Here is a 23,386-nt window from a genome sequence, read left to right on the forward strand (position 1 = left end):
CACACAGCAACAGAGGACAGGCTGATATAGCAGTCTTTAGGCAGACTTTAAGTGTGCTTCAGAAGGTTTGTTAGGGTCCAAAAACGCCGTGATAGCTTCAAAAGTTGGGAGTTTCACAGGGCAGGAACCACACCAGGTGAGCAAAGGCACACACACAGCAACAGAGGACAGGCTGATATAGCAGTCTTTAGGCAGACTTTAAGTGTGCTTCAGAAGGTTTGTTAGGGTCCAAAAACGCCGTGATAGCTTCAAAAGTTGGGAGTTTCACAGGGCAGGAACCACACCAGGTGAGCAAAGGCACACACGCAGCAACAGAGGACAGGCTGATATATTGATACAAGGTGATCAGGGATGTAGACACTCGCCTGTGAGCAAGCCAGCAGCTCGTTTGGTCTAGGTGAGTGATTCCATACTAAGTCACTTTTTCCCACATTTTCTTCAAGGTGGGTTCTTTCAGTTCCCCTCCCGGAGCTTTCCTTTTCTGCCTTCCCCTGCTCATAGAGCAACTTCTCCCTCTGTTGTATGTATTGGAAATGAGGAAAGGACTATGATGCTCTGCTAAATTATGATTACTGGAACTTGTAGCTGTTTTTCTACGAACAACCGAAACACTGTCTGGCAATGAATGGGGCCAGGTAGAGTTGAGTATATACAGTTGTTTAAGTGTTTATACAGGGCATTTGCATACACCTCTGCATAGGAGTCATTGTTGTCTGTGATTGTGGAGAGTATACAACTTTTTATGCCATCACTTAATAGGATGTAGTTTGCTTTGGGAAAGTTTTTAGTTTTTTTCCTATTGTTAGGGTGTCAGGTTCAGTAGTTACTTCAAACAACACTGATTTATAGTCTGACCTTACCAGGGAGGGCATCACACAGGAGGGGAGTGCAGTGACCCCCCCCATGTTGGTGAGTACTGTCCAGGACATTTAAGCCCCTTCTGGGGGTGCAGAGTATCTGTTCTAGAGCATTTTTGATGACAAAAGTCCAGAAACCTCTGGGTGAGCATGTTTGTGCTCATGTATGTCTCACAGTCAGTGGAGGGATAGTTGTAAAAGTTGTAATCTCCCATGACTAGGCTGTATGGTGAGTGACTCCAGTAAGTCCAGGTAGGTGGTGTGCTTTCCTTGGTTCATGGTGGGGGGACCTGTAGCTAGCAATGATGTGGTAGGGTACTTTTCCTGTAGTTAATTGGACATGGAGTAGTTCAAGAGAGCCATATTATTTGACCAGACTTGAGGTGTACTTGGCCTTAATGAAGATGGATACCTATCCACCCATGGTTCTTTTCATGGTCATTTTGAGAGGTGAAGGTGTGGAAGGCATTGTAGCCTTGCATGACCTGGGTGTTCTCTGCAGCTGTGAACCACATCACAGTGAACACACAGCATCTTCCAAATTAAGGAGTTCTTCCAAGAAGCGCAGCTTTCTGTTCAGAATCCTAGCATTAAGCAACAAAAGCTTTACTTTGTCTTAAGTGGATTTTGTTATGTCGGAAATTTTGTTGCTTTGACATTGCCTAAAAAAGGTACTATGGGGGAGAAGGGGGGGCAAGTGCCTTTGCCAGTATCCAAAAGCCTAGAGGAGACAAGTGCAGACCATCTCTAGCAAAGTGTGGCCTGTTGACCATGTCTTCCCAGGCTGACAGGTACTGGATCTCCCTGGACTGACGCCAAAAGCTAAGCCATTTGTTGAAGTTGATAATTTTTTTGTTTATATTGTGGCATCATCTTGGGTAAAGGTAGAATGCTGCTTAGGGCTAGGGTCATACCTGCCTGGGACACATTCTGAGAGCTCTGTCATGTCTCTTCATATAGTCCAGAGAAGTACGTCTCAAGTCATAGGTTCATAGGTAGGTACTAGGCTATTGGCCCTAGGGCCTATATAAGTCTAGCCAAAAAGGTAACCTGGCTTTTGCCACCCAAGAAAATTATTTTCCTGTGCCCCAGTCGAGCAGAGCCACAGAGGTGATCCCATGGGTGAATTTCCTATTTCCCATCCAATCATCAAGATTTTTCTTGAGTGCTAATGAGGAGCTTTGTTTAATATAGATAGGTAGTTTGTTCCAGAGTATGGAAAGTCTCTGGGACAGGAATTTATCCTTCCAGCATGTTCTGTTTATTGTGGTGACAGGTTTAGGTCCCTAGAGCATGTAGCTCAGAGGGATAGGGATTTCTTTAAGTGGAGCATGTCCCACAACTCTGGGTTTGACATAGCTTTGTATGTTAGGCAGAGATCACCTTTGAGTAGGTCATATGCGACGGAGTAAAGCTGGAGTTTTTTGAGACAGCCTGTGTAGGGCATCTGTTTGAGGCTGGTAATCCTCTTTGTGAGGTATTTCTGTGGCCTTTCCAGTTGATGTAGATGTCTTGTGAGCTATATACCAAGAGGGGCATTGTAATGAGTGACGAGTAGAGGGGAACAATGACATCTTTTTTTTCTTGGATGAGAAACCTTTTGTGATGAGGTGTGCCACATAGAAGGATTTCCTGACTACTATGACGATGTGATTATCAAAGGTGAGACTACTGTCCACCTGTGTCCCAAGGTCTCTTATCACACTTTCGGTGTTAAGTAGACTACCACCTATGTGGTAGCTCATGGGTACAGAGTTTTTACCAAAGGAAATGACAATGCACTTTTTGTCACTGAGCTTGAGGCCATGGCTCATTCACTCCAGCATGGACTATGACAGAGTAATAACGGTACTTGTTGAGTGACTTCAGTGCATAAGTGATTTGATGGATCCTGGCACCTGACAGGCAGCTGACCATGACCTTCTCTTTGTTCAGCCTGGTGTGGGGGACATCTGTGTGTCTCACTATCCAGTTGTCTATGACTAGAACCTTAGGTTTTGAGGTATTTGCCTTAGGACTTATTTGCTGAGACATTAGTGTATGTGTTATGTGTAGTGGTTACTATTTGCATCGCAGTGTGTGCAAGGGGTTTATGTTTGGGAAGTGTCTGATCTTTTAGTGTGATTCTACTGAGTATTTCTGCATATATAGGTTTATGTGTTGTAACCTTATTTTGTGTGAGAGGTATGGTGTATATGCTGATAACCTGTATGATGTCCGGTTTGTTGTTAGGTGAGAGAACCGACACCAATTTCATACTGTAATTGCATCTCTCATATAGAGTATTTGTTTGTTTTAGGAGTAAATGGTTGTCAGTATACATGAGGCAATTACTACATCAGGATGCCCATGTCAATCACGCTGTCTGGAGAAATGATGGGAAACTGCCCGTCCATTATAGCAAGTTTTTTACCATATATAATGTTAGGGAAGGGAGTGGGCTAGTTTTGCACTAGGACTAATAAAGGGGCTTGTTCTGTTGAAGGCTAGGGATGGTAAGTGTGGCAACACTGCTCACTGCACAGCTGAGTTGCCCATTGTGCACTAGGGAAGCCTGGGAAGTTTCCACTGACAGATGTCTAGGGAAAAATTGTGTTTCAAGGCGTTTGTGTCTGTACAGGGAACCACTAACCCCCAATGTGCAGTGCACAGCAATCCTCAAATGTCAGGCTTAAATACAGGTGAAAATAAACACTTTTAAGCTAATCTACCAATAGAAAGTACACAATGGACCTTCCAGCAGTCCCCAGCTCAGACAAGGCTAGATCTACACTTGTCTGCCACAAGGGTGCAGAGGAGCCCTTCTTAATGTAAGATGGCTGGTTCTATGCTCAAGTGTATCAATAACAGGCTAGATTTAGCAGATCTGAATCTAGACTGTGCTATGTAGGTTAACATTGCAGTTAAAATCAAGTGCAGAAAACGATCCAGTCAAAAACAGTAAAAAGCAAAAAATGATGCAGCAATTAGTTAAAATACAGTTTAAAAAGTGCTGTAGAATCACAAGATATGAGTTACCTCCACACTCATCCTAGTGCTAGTATCGGTTTGTGTTTTTTTTTTTTATTCTGTAGCCAGCATATCACATGTGGAAGCAAATAACTAGCCAAGACTCAGAACTGTGGTCCCCAATCTGGTGGCTCACGTGGAAAACTGCTGGGAAGGAGGGATTAGGATACATCACAAAAATCCCCTGTGAAGCACTAAGGATGGCACTGAACTGAGGGGTTAACACCTCTTTCCCAGTATTCAGATGTACGTAGTGAACTCCATTATTGTATCCTAATGAGATGACCTATGTCTGGAAACAAAAACTGGGTGCTTGTTTTCTAAATTCCTTTGCTGTATGTGGGAATACTAATTCCTCGATGGCTTGACATATGAAAATGAGAAGCGTTTTGTTAGTAATGTAAGCCCACAAGATGTACCTGGTCTCGGCCACAACCCAGGAGCACTGGTTTGATCACATAACCTCATCAGAGTCATGCTGTATGTGTGAAAGCTGTATAATATATCCTTATTCTGACACGTTATAAAGCGCATAATATAGATTTAGAAAAATATTTAACAGTTTTCAAAGACAAATATGAATATGTATTTGTTAAAAGCAGAACTACCTGTGAAATACCAGGAAATCCATACAACTGAACGACACTATGTTTACCTTTAGAAAAGAGCATTGAGAGGTTACTGAACATTGATTAAAATACCACTTTTATACAGAAAAATACATTTAAAAGATAGCAGAACCATTTGAATTAAGTCGGCCTAACTGAATTAGATTTGTGGGTATTGAAGTCTGTATAGCATTTTGTAGCATGTCATTTGAGGGCCATTTACAATACTAACACAAAATGTGAAATGACTGTGTGCACATCTGGAGTAAGACTGCTTTGTAGTCATACATCTTTGTGTGCTTTGCTCTTTAAACAGAGTTACTAAATTTGACATTCTAAAATTTGAAAAGGGAAAGAAAATTGTGATTATAAGTAGTGATTCTAGTTTTCTGCTAGTGGATAACTGGATTAAAAATTGTTTCTTGTTTCTTGTTTCACAGAGATACCTTGTTCTATGAAGACTTCAGCCTGTCAGATATAATTACTCGATTTAGGAAGCTGGAAGCAGCAAATAATGAGACAAATTTAGTTCTGACTTACTTCTGTAAAGATGAAGGTAAGTTCATTTTTCTGTGTAAAGTTATTTAGTTCATGTAATGTAATATACCATATGCATCTCTCAGATATAGTAAAGCATACTGCATGGATATGCAACATTGGTGAGCAGACTGCTCAGAATCATATTGAATGTTTTCATATCATAGTTTCATAGTTTATAGGTAATTTCTAGGCAAGCTACCCTTGCAAGACATTTTAAGCCTAACCAGTTTCCCTTTTGGTACTATTCCATTTGGTGTTAGTTTGGCTTTACTCATCTCATGGCCAATAATTATATATATTGCCCCTAGCGAGAATAACTGGGGTCATGCCATAGATAATTTGAGGGGACCCACAAATGGGATAAAGAATTTAGGAGCTTGCTCTGTCTTTTAGTAGTATAGGGGGCAGTTATGGGGTGCATTTCCTATTACTGTCCATAGAACCAAGTTGCGCTTGAATATGGACAGGGATGAGTTTTGTTTTACATGGATGGGGAGTCTGTTCCAGAGCAGTGGTATCCACTGCTAGAGATACCCATCTCTCTAAACTGTAATGTTTTTGTTGCAGAAGAGGTTTAGATCCCTAGACCAAGTATTTCTGATGCCATATGACTTGCTGCTATACAGTAGGTCCATCAGTACTTGGTCAGAGGATGCCTTTTTGTGCTAGGCACAGGCTCTTAGCAATCTGTAGAATATCAAGTATAGTGACAGGGTTTTGAATTGGTCCATGTAGGATGTATTGTTTAAGCCATGTATTCTTTTAGAAAGATGTCTCTGCCGGCATTCCATTTGTTCCATGGTTTTGGACAGGTACATGCTAAAGAGGGCAGTATATTCAATGATTGGCCTAATGATGGCTGGTTAAAGGAGGACAATGAAATCTTTAGATCTGGACACAATCTCTTTGTTTATAACATGTGCAATACAGGATTTCCTTACAACAGTGGCAACACGTTGGTTGAAAGTTAGGTCGCTCTTCACACAAGTTCCCCAATCCTGAATAACTTGGTCAACTCTTGTCAAAGGGTAGGTGACTTCCCAAAGAATACAATAATGCATTTTTTGATAATTAGTTTCAGTCTCTGATTTTGGCAACAGTCATTTGTTTTGGACAAACCTTCCTGTAGGGATGGCCAAGTCATCTGGGGATTCAGTGACTGCTGCTACAGTGCAGTCATCTACAAACTAAGTTGGTTAGAAGTAGATGCCAAACAGGAGAGGTTTCAACAGTGAACCCTGGAGGAGACTCTGATGACTGTTCTCTTTGTGATAGGCTGCAGGAGATCAAAGCAGAGGAAGCTATCTGCAAGCCAGTTAGCAATCCAGTTGGTGATGTAGGTTTTATTTCCAGTTTATTTTGCCTTTCTACTATACCTGAGTGGAGGAGTGTGCCAGAAGCTTTGTCCATGTCATGGTATGTAATGTGTACCATTTTACCTTCATCCATTGCTTTAGTGAACTTTTCAAAAAAGTCTAATAGGTTATGTAAGCATGACTTGCCCTTAATGAATCCAAACTGAGATGGCTCTAGTGTTAGAGGTTTCTTATGTCCTGAGTGATTAATTCCATGATAAATCTTTCCATGGCTTTGCATATGAGGCTGGTCAGACTTGTAGATCTGTAATTGCTTGGGTCTGTGGAAGGTCCTCCTTTATGTAGGGGAATGGCTGCACCTGTTCTCCATTTGCTTGGTACAAAATCTGTATGGAAAATGAGGTTGAACAATGTTGGGGGGAGGTGACTAAATTGGGTTTCATACTATTTAAGATGCATTCAGAGAAATTGTCAGGCTCCATCAATGCAGTATTTTTAGCTTTTGATAACATGTTTAGGACTTGGTCTTGTGTGATAGCTGGAAGTGAGACAGTTTTAGATATATCCTGTTGGACAGATGGAGGGAGAGAGGGGTAAAGTTTGAATTCATTAGCCAGTAGATTCACTATACCTTCAGCCACAGTGTTGGTAAATTGTTTGCAGTCAGATTAGTGCATTGATGCATTGTGCTTCTGAGATTATGAACATAACTGAAAAAGGCCTTGTGATTGTCTTTGGCTTGGGTAGGTAGTTTAGCCTCAAAGTTGGCAGATTTTATTATGATTGAGTTGTTTGTTTATTACAGTGATGAGGGCTCTATTGTAAAACTTGTTACAATTATGGTTCCACATGATGGTTTGTTTTTGGGGTTTGCCCTCTGCTTGTTCCTACAGGGTACTGCTGCATCTGTACAGCTGTTTGCATGAGGTAGTGTACATTTCCGTATAATCAGTGAAGTTAATTAGGTTTGGTAGTGTTTGTAGCTTGCCTCTGTATCACTTTGTAGAAGGTAGTTTGTCTTAGAGAAATTTCTAAAGGTACCTTGAGTGGAAGGGGCCTCTGGTTTCAGTTTTACTTCGAAGGAGGCAACTTTATGTTCAGACTTAACAAATGACAAAGCTATGAAATGGATTGTGTACGATGTACCCATATTAGTAAGGTAGAGAAACCTGAGGATGGGATGCGGTGATGATATTCAAACATGCATTATATGCTATCCTTAAACATTTTGCATATGCCAATTGTCTGCTTCACTGCAAAATACTGTCTTATTTATTTTTCTGTTTGTTAGCCATACCTAAACTATGCATTAGTAATGAATTATTTTCAGTGATGCTAAAAATCCCTTCACCTCAACAGTGATTTTGCATAGTTTGTAGATTCATAGCTATGCCAAGGCCACTGAGTCTTATGACCATTTATGCCTTGTCAGTACCCACTCTAAGGCTGTGCCTCCTTTCTCCAGAAGGGCCATACCAGTCAATCCCAGAGTAAATTTGTGGATATTCTCCAGGAGGGCCATACCAGTCAATCCCAGAGTAAATTTGTGGATATTCTCCAGGAGGGCTATACCACTCAATCCCAGAGTAAATTTGTGGATATCCATCCAGTCATCTAGTTTGTTTAAAGGAAGACAATAAGTTGCACTGCTTAACATGCAGGGGAAATTTATTCCAGAGGTTTGGGAGGTACTGGATTATAAATCTGATCCTCCACCATGTTTTATTTATCTTTTGGTGACGATTTAGGTCCCTGGATCTAGTGTTGGTGGAGATATTGGACTTGGAGAGAAACAGGAGGTCAACAGTCTGATCTGTATTAGCATAGTAAGTGAGTCCAAGATTTTCCCTCATTAGTCCGCAAGACACCGAATAAAGGGAAACAAATTCCAACTTTTCCTGGTAGCTCAAAGACTCTAGGTCCCAGTTCTTTTCAATTATTTGATGCATTTAGTAAAATTCATCCCACATGGGTCATTGGATATATAATTGGCCTGATCAATGCTGAATGTAAGGGAATGATTACTTCTTCAGGCCTTGATGATATTTGTTTGGCAGTTAGCTAGGCTAAATAAAAGGATTCCCGCACAACCATTGTGACATGATGGTCAAAAGAGAGAGAGAAAGAGCTATCACCCCATATACCGAGGTCCCTGACTGCATTTTTGTGTTATATTGGTCTGTTGTCTGTATACTATGTTGAAGGGAGGAGATGTGTACCAAAAGTGATGATACTAGACTTTTCTACAATTAGTTTGTGCCCATTTATAGTACACCAAGAGTTTACTAAAGATAGATTGACTTAGTAACAGCTCCAAGTTTGCAGTAATCTGCAAACTTTGTTAGACTTTGTTAGCCAGAGGATGTAGCTCTCGGTTTGCCGAGAAATAAACACCAAAAAGGAGCGGCCCTGGCACTGAGTGGCCACAGATAGTCACTTTCATTCTTTTGATGTGGCAGCTAACTCATACTGTGCGAGTTCTTTCAGCCAGTTTGTTATCCATCTTACCATTATTAAAGCATTTAGCTTTTGTATGATGCCAACAAGGGGAATTGTATCAAGGGGCTTGGCTAAGTCAAGATACACCACATGCATTGTATGGCCGCAATCTACATCCTCTGTGACTCTGCCAAAGGAGTTTATCAGATTAAGTAAACAGGATATATCCTTGTCAGTGCCAAACCGTTAAGGGTCAAGTCTAAAATTTGAAAGATTCTTGATATTACAGCTGATATTACAGCTGATAAGGTCAGCTACAGTATGCTCCATGGCTTTAGAGATGAGGCTTTGTAAGGCTTATGGGTCTGTAATTACCTGGTTGGATGTAAGGCTACCCTTACAAAGAGGCATCACCACTGCAGTGTGCCACTCATCAGGGGCAAAACTATTAGCTAGCTTTGGTTAAAGATTTTGAGGAGTGTGTTTGCAAGGGCATATTTAACACTATTAATTAATCAACCAAGTACACTGTCATGCCGTACAGGAAGTATTTTTGGTCTTAGCAGTTTCAGTACATAATCTTTAGATCATTTTAGTAGAGTAAGGGGTTCAGATATTTCAGAGCTTTGAATAGAACTCTCATGTAAAGTTGTCACTAAATTTTGTTTGCAAAGATGCTGGCAATGTTTGCTGGGTCAAAATGGCATCATTATGAATACATTCTGTGTAAAGTATAGAGTATTGTTTTTAGTTTTCTAACACAGCTGTAGAAGGATTTATAATTATATTTGGCATCAGGTGCCAGTCTAAGATTATGGGCTAGTTTAGTGCTAGGGCAGTGACATAGTTTAGCTGTCACTGTAATTGAAACATTTTGACAACTTGTGTACATGTAAGGAGCAGCAGTTACCAAGCATCAGCAAAAACATGGACCTCTTGTTATGCAATATCTGATAGTTGTCAGGTGCACACACTTTACAAAAAAAATCTAAACACAAGAGATATCGAGTATCTGTTACTCTTAGGTAGTAGATATGAGAAGCATTTAAATTAATAAATTAATTTAGCAAGAACAAACCATTCCTTAATGAATCTCTGTAAACTGAGAAGTGAAGTAAAGATGGAGATTGTCACAGCCAGACATCTTTACACTTCAAGGTTATAAAACGCACAAAAAACAGTGTAATACTTCATACAGTTTCTGTAAGCACAAAAAAGACAACACAGGCACTGTTTTTACAATGTCAATACATTTTAGTAAGTTGTAAATTAAGTAGTTTTAAAAGATTTTCAAAATTTATAGACGTATATTAAAATAGTAATAAATAATGCTTAACCAGGAAATGCACCATGTGTAGCCTGTATAATAATAACTGGAAAATATTTTAAATGAATCTAAGACTAGCTAATAACAGTTCGTAATATATTCACTTTAAAAATTTGTAGCATATATTTTTGCAAATATTAGTTATAATGGTTATAGTTATTGTGCAAATAAGATTTTTAGACTTTCAACATCCTGCAAAACAGTACTGCAACTACTATTGTGGTATTACATAATAAATTACTAAACTAATTACTGCAAACCTTCAACAATTAACTAAAATATAAGTACCACCTATTATCTGTGTAATATACAAAATTCAGTAAGTCTATTAATAAACAGTACACATCTAACATTTTTTTTTTGGTTTCCACGGTGGTACGGCGGTAGCGTTGTTACCTCACAGCAAAAGGTTCTCCCGTTCGATTCTCGGCTTGGCTTGGGAGTGCCTTCTGTGTGGAGTCTGCATGTCCTCCCCGCGATTGGGTAGCATTCGAAAGGCATGTGTGCGTAAATGGGCGTTCCTTCATTGAAGGTTGGGCGTCGAGCTGGCACCTCGGCGTTTTGTAAAAATCTGCTGCCAATCATTAGCGGACTGGAGTTCTGCAGTGGTGACCCCTTACCGGTAAAAAGCCGAAAGACAAACAACAACACATCTAACATTTTTGCAGTAAATGTATTTTCAGAAATATTTCAATAACAAAAATATAACTGCTATGTTTTACACTGTTCTTGCTTCTTTTTCTTCACTTTGCAGATCTTAGATGAGCAACAAAATGTTGTTGGAGGCACCCTCCTTTGATGCATCATATTTCACAAAACGCACAAATTGGTCCACATAGAATGAAACCACAATATTTCACAAAACGCACAAATTGGTCCACATAGAATGAAACCACATTGTATTTCATACTATTCATCTGTTTTAAGAGATTCTTCATCCTTTACCTGTATGCTTCTCCTTAATTCATGTGTGTGCTCTTATCTGGATCCATGAAGTTCATGTTGTAATTGATGGTTTTTATGGTCATAGTTCTTTTAACAATTATATGCTATCCTGCCATAGGCACCCCACTTTTCAGAGTGTGCCTTAGAACTTGGAAAATGTGTTTTGGTAATAGACATCACAGCTTCTCTCTTTTTGACTAACATTTAATTGATCTTTCCCAAAATGTTATTCATGTCAACAACTAATCTGTCTGGTCATTTACTTGCGTTTGTTTGTTGTATTTAGCTGTCTTGATAAAGGACTCATTGATCTTTGTTTTTTTCCACTACTGTTGAGGAGAATTAGATCTTTCAACTTCTTCTATGAATGTATTTCCCCTTAAAAATGGTACCACTCACAGGGTTTCTGGTAAGTCTGTTAAACTGGTGAGGACAGAAACAGGAGAAAAATCAGTATCCTAAAGTTTTGTACTGGAACCCTTGAACATGAAAACTACTTGTCCACAAAGAATCCATGAACAGTCCTGCAGTTGCTGTCTCCATTTCCTTGCAGTGCTTCCCACTACAGTGTCAGACATACTGTTTACTATCTGCACCACATTTAGGACATTATTGTGTCAATTAATTATTGAATTTACATGAATGTAAGTGTGCTGCTGATGGCACTGCATATAAGTTGGATACTAACTGATGAAACAGCCTTCATATTCCCCTCACATCTACCAGATTCATTGCTATGAAATGTCAGTCTCCAAGAAAAACGTTTAATTCAGAGAAAATGCCCTGACGCACAAGACAAGAAAATATTGTCACAAAGCAGACTACAGCATTTTTTCTTTCTCTGACTGTTACTGTTTTTAGTATTAAAATATGACAGCCTGACTCACTGGTTTATAATATGTACTCTTAATTTTCTACTGTTTCTTACTTTTTAAGTTAACAATACAAATATGGGTCTATGACAATGATAAAAAAATGATACTTCAGGGGGGTCATCCTCTTACTTTTATACAATACTTCACTACTTTCAGCTGTGCAAATACCTTTCAGTTTTTTTTTAATTGTACATTTTTAGTTATTAAAACATCATCACAAGGATTCATGGCAGTGAAAACTAAACTGAGAAACAAAAGGTTACCAAGAAACAAAAATACACATTTATCAGCTAATGTAATTGCTTAGGGGAAAAAAAAAGCAAGACACATTATGTGTGTTCTGGACCTACAGTCATGTCCTTAAGTACTGAATTTCAGTGTTAGCATCAGGGGTAGCTTGCCAATGGCCTAGTTGTTAATTTGATATATTGCAGGTTTGGGTTTGAATCCCATCAGCTGCACTTGTTATGGTATTGTTCAATGCAGGTAATTTTATTTCCTTATGCTCTATTTTTGCTATAAACATAAACTTAGTATTATTGGAGGAACAGTTTAATACCAGAATATATTAAGCACTCAGATACATTTATAAGACTCATTTCATCATAGCAATGAATCTTTTAGATACGAGGGAAAATAGAGCCCATTTCTTCAGTGAATATCCAACCCACCTATAGTGACATCCATAGTACTCTTACTTTTCTTTGTGTGTGTTAAATAAATAAGAAACAGTAATGTTTATTTGGATAACTGAGTGTAGATGTATCCTGCTTTATAATCTGTGCTGTTCTGGGAATTGCTAGTTTAATTAATTCTTAGTCTTGAATTAGGTCTTCTACATTTAATGATAACTTACTGGAGGTGGTAATTTTGCAGGCATTATAATCCCAAGGTAAGCTATTTATTGGATTTGCCATCTCTATAGGACTTTTGTGTCAAATTTCTTACTATTAAATTTTCCACAATGTATCATAAGCAAACAAAGAAAACAAACAAGCAACTGGTCCAACATGTAGCCAAAATATACAAAAAAATTGTACTAGTTAACTGAAGAAAAGAACAAAAGAATTGACGAGTACCTAAAACAGAAAGTAACACATTCATGAAGTACAGTGATTGAATTGGGTCTGTATCACATAGTCAAAGTTACGTAGCTTCGAACACCTAATGGTCGAACCATTATGTTCGAAGTTACATAACTTCGACTAACTAAAAAAAAACAAAAAACACAACAGACAACAAAATAAACTGTTGTAAGCCCCCCTGCACCCCGACACCCCCACTACTTAAATATACCAACTCCGAGATTGCACCACATTGAAGTGAATGGAAACCTCCGCCTATGGAGATTTCCATTCAAACTTGTACAAATTCGAACATATGGCCTTGACCATATGTGGTTTGAACTTGTAAAAGTTCGATGATGTGATAGGAAACCATTGAATTTAACCTAAAAATCCAGGTCCTAGTTAGGATAGGTCCATGATAATTTGATGAAGTTCTGCATGATGATAGTCTGTGATTGTATTTACTTTTTAAACTTTGGAGTTGGCTTAAATGCATTTAAGTGTTTGGTTGTATAGGAAAATGTACAGGGGAAATCTTTTGCATATTAATTACTGCAATGAATTGTTAGGCAGAACTTGTTACTTTAGTTGCAAAGTTCAACTTATAATTTAAAACACTTTGGGTGCCAGGGCAAACCATGCACTCTAATACTGAAGTGACAAAGTTTCTCATTGATACAGATCATAGATGTCCTTCAAGAATGCAACTGCAGTCATAACATATGGGTTGTCCTGCCTCAGGCAGCCCTCGGTCGGCCGGATTCCAAAGTCTGGGTCCGACGTCGGCTGATGTCGCATTTCTCTCCGACGTCAGAGTGGCTGGAGTACATAAGCATCAGCCGACGCCATCTTCTTCAGTCTTTCTTGCCGCACGATGCCCGAAGCAGAAGCAGTTCGCAAGTGCCGGTCGGTCAGCTCCTGTATTCTTCGAAACCGAAGTCATCAAAAAAGCTAAGTACCCCATTGGGGACCTTTTCTTGCCTCAGCCGATGTCAGAAATTACTGAAAAAGTAAATAATTGTTTGTCTTGTGGTAAACAAATACCTCATAAGGATTTCCACTCTTACTGCCTCCCTTGCCTTGGCCCAGACCACGACGTCTCGGCCTGTGCCGCCTGTGCTCGCTTCAATAAGCGCACTCTCAGGCACCGGGCGGAGTTCGCTGAAGACTTTTTCGGCGAAAGATTTGATTATACAATGCCGTCGGAACAACCGACAATGCAGACTCCTAAGAAACTAAAAGACCGGGACCAACATCCTCGCCCCGCGTCTTCCACCGACACCACGCCAAAACTAACCGCGAGTGCCCTGGTTCCCTCTGAGGCGGTTATTCCACCGCTCAGAACCGAAGACACCACATTACCGATACCTCCGATACCGGAGGCCACACCGACGCCAGTTATTGACTTCCCTCCGGATACTGAAACCGAGGAATTGCCCGAGACCATTGCTGTTGATAAGGTCACTCCTGCACGTGGAGCGGCTAGGCCTCCCATGTCCATGTCTATCAAGGCCTACACACGTGCCAAGGCAGCCAGCAAGTCCAAGCATCTTACTGCTAAAACCTTACCTCAGCCTACTCCTGAAACTCAAATCATGGCTATGGACGCAGATTTAATTTCCCTGATCAGAGGTTCCCAGGCCCATCCTGAGAGAGGATCCCAGCCTCCTCCTGATAAGAGGCCCAGGGGTGAACCCTCTGACCTTCTTCCTTCAGATGAAGATTCTGAGGACTCTGTTCACTCCGAAAGCCAGGAAGAGCCCTTCCAGACCTATGAGGATTCAGATGCAGAGGACTCCATTCCCTCGGCCTCTCCTCCTGAGGATATTTCTTTTGGGGAAGTTCTGCATTCCATGAGGGAGCATTTTAAGTGGCAAGGCCAGGAATTTTCTGATTCCAGAAAGCGCCTTCGAACCTTCCTTAAAAAGCCCCAACACAGACCCTTAGCTATACCTCCTGTGCTTGATGTTTTGGATGATTTATACTCTGACTCCAGTGTTACCCCTGATACTCTTCCTCCTGCTCCTGTCAAGCCTGACAGATACTATAGGGTCCCAGAAACCCATTCTCATTTCTTTAGGGCCCATGCTGTTGATTTAGAAACAATTTCCCAGGGGCCTAAAGGGGTTTCAGCTTCCACCTCCAAAAATCCTTTGCCTTCCGACAGGGAAGCAAGGTCCTTAGAGAGATGGGGGAAGAAGATTTACACCTCCACTACTTTATCTGAGAGCTCTCAATTGTCTCTTTCACATGTTTCAATATCAGGATTTCCTGTTAGATGATTTACAGAAAAGATTGGCCTCTCCTGAACTTTTAGATAGGAAGTCTTTGCAGGAGGCTGTGCATAATTTTCAGCAAGTTAGCAATCACTTTCTACAGTGTGGATATGATGCATTGGAGGCTTCATGTAGGGCAGCTATGACAGGGGCGGTCATTCGTAGACATGCATGGTTAAAAGAACAACCTTTACCAGATCATGTTAAGGCAAAACTTCTTGACGCACCCTTGGAAAAGAACAAGCTTTTTGGTGCTAATGCTAAAGATGTGTTAAAGTCCAATGAGGAAAAAGCCAAGTCAGTTCAGACAGTCAAAGATTTCCTCCAGGTTCAGCCACCCAGATTCAGCAGGAACTGGCCTTCAAAAAACTGGTCCTTTCCTAATCCTGAAAAATTTCAAAGGGGCAAAAACAGGCGTGCCCGAGGAAGAGGGCAATACAGAGGATCCTACAGGGGACGACAATGGCAACCAGCAAACCAAAGAAGTGACACAGGGGTTTCTCCTGCCCCACAGGGACAATCTCAATGACTTTTCTCTACTTCCGCTGACCAAGGAGCAAGCAGAAGCTCCTTTGGGCGGAAAACTATCTCTGTTTTCAGAAAACTGGCACAATCTGACAAAGGACAAATGGATTTTGGACATTATAGACCACGGTTACAGGTTCCATTTTCATACCTTGCCAAGAAAACAAGGCATGCCAAACCTTCCACAACATCAAAGGGCAGAGGCTATCAAGCAAATTTCTCTGCTTGCTCAGATCAAAGCAATAGAAAAAGTTCCACAACAAGAACAAGGTCAGGGGTTTTACTCAAGACTGTTCCTTGTTCCAAGAAAAGAAATTCAGTGGAGACCAATACTGGACTTGTCCGCTTTAAACACTTTTCTCATAGTACCAAAGTTCAAAATGCTGACTCTACAGCAACTCCTTCCCATGCTGGGCAAGGGGTCTTGGCTGATTACTCTGGACCTCAAGGAGGCATACCTGCATGTCCCTATCAGACACAGCTGCAGAAGATACCTCAGATTTCTTGCAGGGCCAGAGCATTATCAATTCTCAGCATTGCCATTTGGCTTATCTACTGCGCCCAGAGTATTCACGAAATGCCTGGCTTCAGTAATTGCTCATTGCAGGCTCCAGGGGATTCAAATCTACCCATACCTGGACGACTGCCTCATACAAGCGGGCGACAAATTAACTTTGACAAAAAAATTGAATTATGTCATACACTTGCTACAGGCTCTGGGATACACAGTCAACTTTCAAAAGTCAAGACTTCAGCCATCCCAGCAAATAACCTTCTTAGGAGCCAAACTAGACACAGCCTCTCAAATGGCTTACCTGACAGAAGACAAGCAAAAGAAGTTAACTCATTACTTCAAGAGTTTAGCAAAGCTAGCCCAGTTGACTGCAAGGAGATTCCTACAGGCCCTGGGTTACATGGCATCCTGCATTCTCCTGGTTCCACTAGCAAGACTACACATGAGAAAGCTTCAATGGTACCTAAAAAGCTTATGGGCTCAACACAGCAACAACCTAGAAGCAACCATACCGCTCATTCCATGTCTCCAAAAGGAATTTCTATGGTGGGCCTCAGTAAGCCAGTCAAACACAGGTATGTCATTCAAGAAACCTCAGATAACACAGACCATGACCACAGACGCCTCAGACCTTGGATGGGGGGCGCACATGGAGGGCAGATGTATTCAAGGACAATGGTCTCCAAAGGAAACACATCTGCATATCAACCAAAAAGAAATGCTGGCAGTAATGCATGCCATCGAGGCCTTTGGACAACAACTTCAACAAGGCCGCCTACTAATACGGACAGACAACACCACTGTGATGTGGTACATAAACAAGCAGGGGGGCACTCATTCTTACCCCCTTTGCAGACTGACAATGAATCTTTGGGAAAAATCAGTGAGCCTAAACATACAGTTGCAATCCCAGTTTGTTCCAGGCAAAGACAATGTTCTGGCGGACAGTCTAAGCAGGAATTTTCTAGACCCCCACGAATGGAGGTTACATCCAGAAATCTTTGTACGACTCACCTCGACATGGGGCAGGCCAGACGTAGACCTATTTGCCTCCCACCTCAATCATCACCTGCAAAAGTTCTGTTCAAGGACATATCATCCACAAGCATGGAAAATAGATGCTCTCTCATTCAACTGGAGCTCCCTAAAAATCTATGCATTTCCACCTCTGCCACTGATGACCACAGTGTTACTAAAGATCAAAGCAGAGCAGCCCAAGGGGATCCTAATAGCTCCAGACTGGCCAAGACAACACTGGTACCCACTTCTGCGGAGCATATGTCACAAAAAAATGTGGGCCCTTCCCCAATGGCCCCAACTTTTGACTCAACACAACTTCAGGACAGTTCATCCCAACATCCAGACGCTACAGCTAACAGCTTGGGAGATCCCATAAATAACCTCAATCTACCTCTCTCCAAGGAAGTTCAGCGGATACTAACAGAAGCCCGCAGACCATCCACCAGAAAGGTTTACTCAGCCAAATGGAAAAGATTCAGCATTTGGAATGCCAGCAAGGGTCATGATGCATCACTTTTGAGCCTTCCACTCATTCTGGAATATTTGGCAGATATGCTACATAATGGACTCTCATACTCTTCCATAAAAATACATGCTTCAGCTATCTCAGCTAGATACAACACTGACCCACCTGTGTTTTCACATCCTTTGTTAAGGCAATTTCTTAGAGGAATCAAGAATATAAAGCCCCCAAGAAAGGCACCAGTACCAGCTTGGGACCTCAACTTTGTCCTAGAAAAATTGACTCTACCTCCCTTTGAGCCAGCAGCTTCTGTGGATCTGCAATTTCTTTCCTGGAAGACAGCCTTCCTGTTGGCCATTACCTCAGCAAGAAGGGTTTCGGAATTACAGGCCCTAATGGCAATACCACCATTCATAACTTTTCACAGAGACAGGGTCTCCTTACGAACCAACCCTACCTTTCTGCCAAAAGTCGTATCTAGGGTATCTTTAAATCAAGCAATTCACCTGCCTACTTTCTTTCCCAATCCTGAGAACAAAGGGGAAAGACTGTTGCATACCTTGGACATTCAAAGACAACTTCGCTGCTACCTGGACAGAACCAAGACCAGTAGGAAGTCTGATAAGCTTTTTGTAGCTTACGCCCCTGGAGTGCAAGGAAAAGCAATTTCCAAACAGACAATTTTAAAATGGATTGGACATTGCATCAGATTCTGTTATTCCTTCCATGGAAAGAGTGTGCCAGCCAATGTCAGACCACACTCCACCAGAGCTACAGCCACCTCTACAGCATTCTTAAGAGGGGTGCCTACAAAAGACATTCTAGAAGCTGCTACATGGAGTTCCATGCATACATTTTCCAAACACTACAACCTCCCTTTATATTCCAGATCCAGAGCAGGCTTTGCTTCGGCAGTCCTGCAGGGATTGATAGCTACACCATCTTTTTCTTAGAGCAGTCCACCTCCCCCAGCTAAGCTATGGTATTCAACCCATATGTTATGACTGCAGTTGCATTCTTGAAGGACATAGTACAGTTTTGTACCTACCATAAATGTAGATGTCCGATAGATATGCAACTGCAGTCGGGTTTTCCCTCCCCCCTTCCCCTCTTTGCCTTGGGTCCACTCCTCTCCCTGTTATCCTTAGCTGGGGATATCTGTTATGGTGTATCTGTTTATTGCTTATTTATTTGTCTGGAAACCTGTTTTTGTCTTCCAATTTGATTACAGCCTTCCTTGGAGGGCACCTGGCATCTGGGGCAAGAAACACTGAAGAAGATGGTGTCGGCTGATGCTTATGTACTCCAGCCGCTCTGATGTCGGAGAGAAATGCGACATCAGCCGACGTCGGACCCAGACTTTGGAATCCGGCCGACCGAGGGCTGCCTGAGGCAGGACAACCCATATGTTATGACTGCAGTTGCATATCTATCGAACATCTACATTTATGGTAGGTACAAAACTGTACTTTTCATCACCTGGGGCAATGCCTAAATATTTACAAAATATCAACATTTGAATTATTTCATAACAAACAGGTAGGAAGGAAACCTGGGAGTAAAAATATTTTTTTTCTTTTGGTACATAGATCCGTCTTTCTGTCTGTCTATCTATCTCTATATCTATCGATCTGCCTATCTTTCTTTCTTTCCTGACTGGGAAAGACCAACTGGGCAAAAACATTTTTAGTGGAGTCCCAGGGAGAAAAGCTCCAGCTAAATCACACATATAGTACATAAAATGAAAACAGATGTACGTGTACAATACATTTCACATGAACACTATATAGTACATAAAATGGAAACAGATGTACGTGTACAATACATTTCACATGAACACTATATAGTACATAAAATGGAAACAGATGTACGTGTACAATACATTTCACATGAACACTATATAGTACATAAAATGGAAACAGATGTACGTGTACAATACATTTCACATGAACACTATATAGTGCATAAAATGAAAACAGGTGTACGTGTACAATACATTTCACATGAACACTATATAGTACATAAAATGAAAACAGATGTACGTGTACAATACATTTCACATGAACACTATATAGTACATAAAATGAAAACAGATGTACGTGTACAATACATTTCACATGAACACTATACATTTTGCATGAAAATGAAGGGAATACAGGTAATGAAAATAGTAAAAAAGAATTGCATGCAATTAATAGCATTACTAGAAAATGAAATACAAACAGTGTACCTACCTGCTTTGGTGCGGGAAGTAAAGAAATAGACCTGAGAGTATTTCTTGGATAGTAGTAACTGTATACATTTTTGTATAAAAAAAACATAAATTTTTTGCATAAAAACTTTATTAAAGGGGATTAAAAGCAGAACACTTTCCATAAGTCTAACCATGCTTTGTAAAGAATATTTTTAAATGTTAAATCCAGCATTCAACTATATGTAGACGCAACACAGTAATTAGGAAAGAAGATGATTTCTCTCTTAAAGATAAGAAACTACAGGTGGCTAAAAACACTGTATCCATATAATATTGCATTAGCAGCCTAGTCTTTCGGGAGGAGATGGAACACTTTCTCACTGGGTAATATCCTTCCTTGTAGTCATATCAATGTCTTTTAATGCTTAGCTTACCTCTTCACAAGATGTAAATTCAGGTCTGCATCTATCATACTCCACTGAATGAGTTTTCTAGATCCTCTGTCTTTATAAACAAATACTTGCATGCAAGTTCAGTTTATGCCTAATCCTTTTAAATGTTTATTTTATTCTTCCCGAATTTCTGATTTATTTTGATAGCAGAGATACAGCAGGCCAGGCAGCAGAAGAGAGAGTGGAGATCCTGTTTGATTCTTCTTGTAATATGTATTTGTGCATTAACTTCAAATTTTGCTGTGTTTGGCCTGTGACTGAAATATAGACGCTGCAGTATTGTATTTGTATATATCTGCAGGGATCATATTTCACCCATCATTTCCAACATAAAGAACTACTGTACTACAAAATACTATTGTACCGTATCAAGCATGTGAGCAGTAGTTATGCTTAAACATAGCCATTGGAGGTCCTGTGCCATGACTTCAATGAACAGCAAAAAAAAAAAAAAAATGTCTGACCAGTCTGTTTCATGTCTCACCCCTACAAACCCTATAAGTATGAACTGGTCTGACCAAAGTATTACTATCCCTACATATAGCTAAACATTTGTTTATGATATTAAAATTATTTCATTGTTTCATGTGGTGTTACTAAATGTAGTAGTTTAGTTTGTATCAGTTTTGGGACACTTGCATTCTTAGCTAGAATGTCTGTGTGTGTCTGTGTCTGTCTGTCTGTGTGTCTTGTCTTGTCTGTGTGTGTGTGTGTGTGTGTGTGTGTGTGTGTGTGTGTGTGTGTGTGTGTGTGTGTCTGTGTCTTGTCTGTGTGTGTGTGTCTGTGTCTTGTCTGTGTGTGTGTGTGTGTGTGTGTGTGTGTGTGTGTGTGTGTAACTTGAAGCATCTTTTTTGATAGTGACATTATTTCTTACCACATTTGTTTTTTTATAAAGTTCAAGGATTATTCCTTCTTTTCTTGAAGCCATCACTCTTTTCAGCTTATCGATTCACTCTGTCACTTCTTGGTTCACTAGGTGTGATTCTAGTATTTTTTTGCTCACACTATTTTTAAGTAACTCTGTATATGATGTTTAAGGAATTGTGAATTGTTTCTTATCTGTACTGGCAAAGTTGGTGTTAGCATTTTGAGGTCCCCTAGTAAATGTCAAGTTGGAGGACCCCTGGGTACTTCCAGTGCAAGTATCCCCTGTCACTGCTACCTCTCCTATCCATCCTTTTAGCTCATGCTGCAAACTTTTAGGAGTAGTACACAGACTGACCTATAGTTAACAATACTCTTACATTACAGCAGGCCCATGTTCTGCACTATGCTGAATCATCTCACAAAAGACATTCACAGTTACTGGCATTTAGATGTAACAGTGATACATTACAACAACTCTATGTACAGGGCTGTACACACGCACACGCGCACACACACACACCACACACAAATTTTGTACTTATTTTAGCAAATAGCAATACATTCTGCAAAACTGGTACAGCCACACCAGATCAGTGACTGCTGTTTAGCAGTCGTCAATTAGCAGGGGTAAGTCGCTTTTAATTACCTCATTGAGGAATAAATGAACACCTGTCACTATCCCTGATTTTACATATATTCCCTGATTTTGCTTCAGAACTTTGTTCTATCCTTTGTAAAAAAAAAAAAAAAAAAAAAAAAGAAAAATTTCTATTTGCTGGTAAATCATTAAAAATTACATACAGTCAATAAATCCAGACATCAGAATTTAGATTAGCAGCGGTAGCATTGTTGCCTCACAGCATGAGGTTCTCCCGTTCGATTCTCGGCTGGAGCGCCTTCTGTGTGGAGTCTGCATGTCATCCCTGTGGTAGAGTGGCGTTCGAAAGACGTGTGAATGGGCGTGCCTTTGTTGAAGGTTGGGTGTAGGGCTGGCACCTTGGCACCATAAAAATCAACTGCCAATCATTAGCGGACCGACGTTCCGCTGTGGCGACCCCTAACCGGGAAAAGCCGAAAGAAGAATAACAACAAAAAGTGTCCAAGAATGCTTGTTGATGTAAAATGTGTAACTTTTAAAGTGATTTAGAGTAATATTTCTAATGTTACTCATTTTTAGACTTTATTCTGCTGTAATTTTTGGCACTGAGCAAAATTATTCACCAAAAACATTGAGAGTTATAGTATCTGGTGTTCTGCCAGTGTTTATTAATCTCTCTGAAAAAGAAAGCATCAGGTTTTCTTAAACTCCATGGTATGCACTGAGATCAGTCACTCTGGGCTGCTGATCTCTCTAGTGCTTTATCTTTCTCATATTCATTATCAGCTTTATACTAACAGGGTCCATATCACAGTCCTGTTCATATTAAAGAGTGTAATTGAAAATGAATACATTTTTTCCTGATTTTTTTCCCCCCAACCAACAGCAGCTTTTGTGGGTCCACACACAGTTAAGGATGTTTAAGCTCCCCCCCCACCACGGTTATTGCAGGCACCTAAAGCTGGCAATGTTTGTTTTAGTGGAGAGGCTGTCCACCAGCAAGGTTTAACTAAGCCAGGGGCATTATGTCAGTGGTAAAATATTTAATGGAATTGTGAAACCTGTTACTTGACAAAATACTGTTAGTACAACTAAAGATCTTTGAATTTTAAAGGAGATATAAATAAGAGTTATTACTACCCACCTGGTTTATTAAGCATACAAGATTGCTGTACTAGCTTTTGTTGGACATATTACAAAATATCAAAATAAGATAACTTTCTGTGGTTGGGGGCCCCCCAGTGACCACAGGGCTTGCTGGTGCCTAAAGCCGGCTATGTGTACCGGCCTATTTTTATATTAGCTGTTCCCCATATTTTTCCACCCAAACTTTAAGTTGCACTCCCTTTACCATTCTTACCACATTTTTTCTCCTTTAAAACTTCTGTATTTGCCATACTATTGAGTTTAGTATCCCTTGCTGTACTTGTAAATTTTACTCTTATCTGAAAAGGTCACGTTCCTTTTGTTTTATAGTCTTCTTCTTAGGAGTTG

General features: G+C 40.4%; 1 protein-coding gene across 1 annotated transcript in view; it reads left to right on the forward strand.

Moving 5' to 3' along the window:
- LOC122802355 overlaps positions 1 to 23,386 on the forward strand; it is a 941,782-nt gene that overhangs the window by 53,795 nt on the left and 864,601 nt on the right. The window contains exon 3 of the mRNA XM_044071992.1: positions 4,915 to 5,030. Within this exon, the coding sequence (XP_043927927.1) occupies positions 4,915 to 5,030 (116 nt within the window). The remainder of the gene's footprint in view (positions 1 to 4,914; positions 5,031 to 23,386) is intronic.

The sequence above is a fragment of the Protopterus annectens genome, chromosome 5.part0 (assembly GCF_019279795.1).
Source record: "Protopterus annectens isolate FY-2018-M chromosome 5.part0, PAN1.0, whole genome shotgun sequence".
Lineage (NCBI taxonomy): Eukaryota > Metazoa > Chordata > Ceratodontiformes > Protopteridae > Protopterus > Protopterus annectens.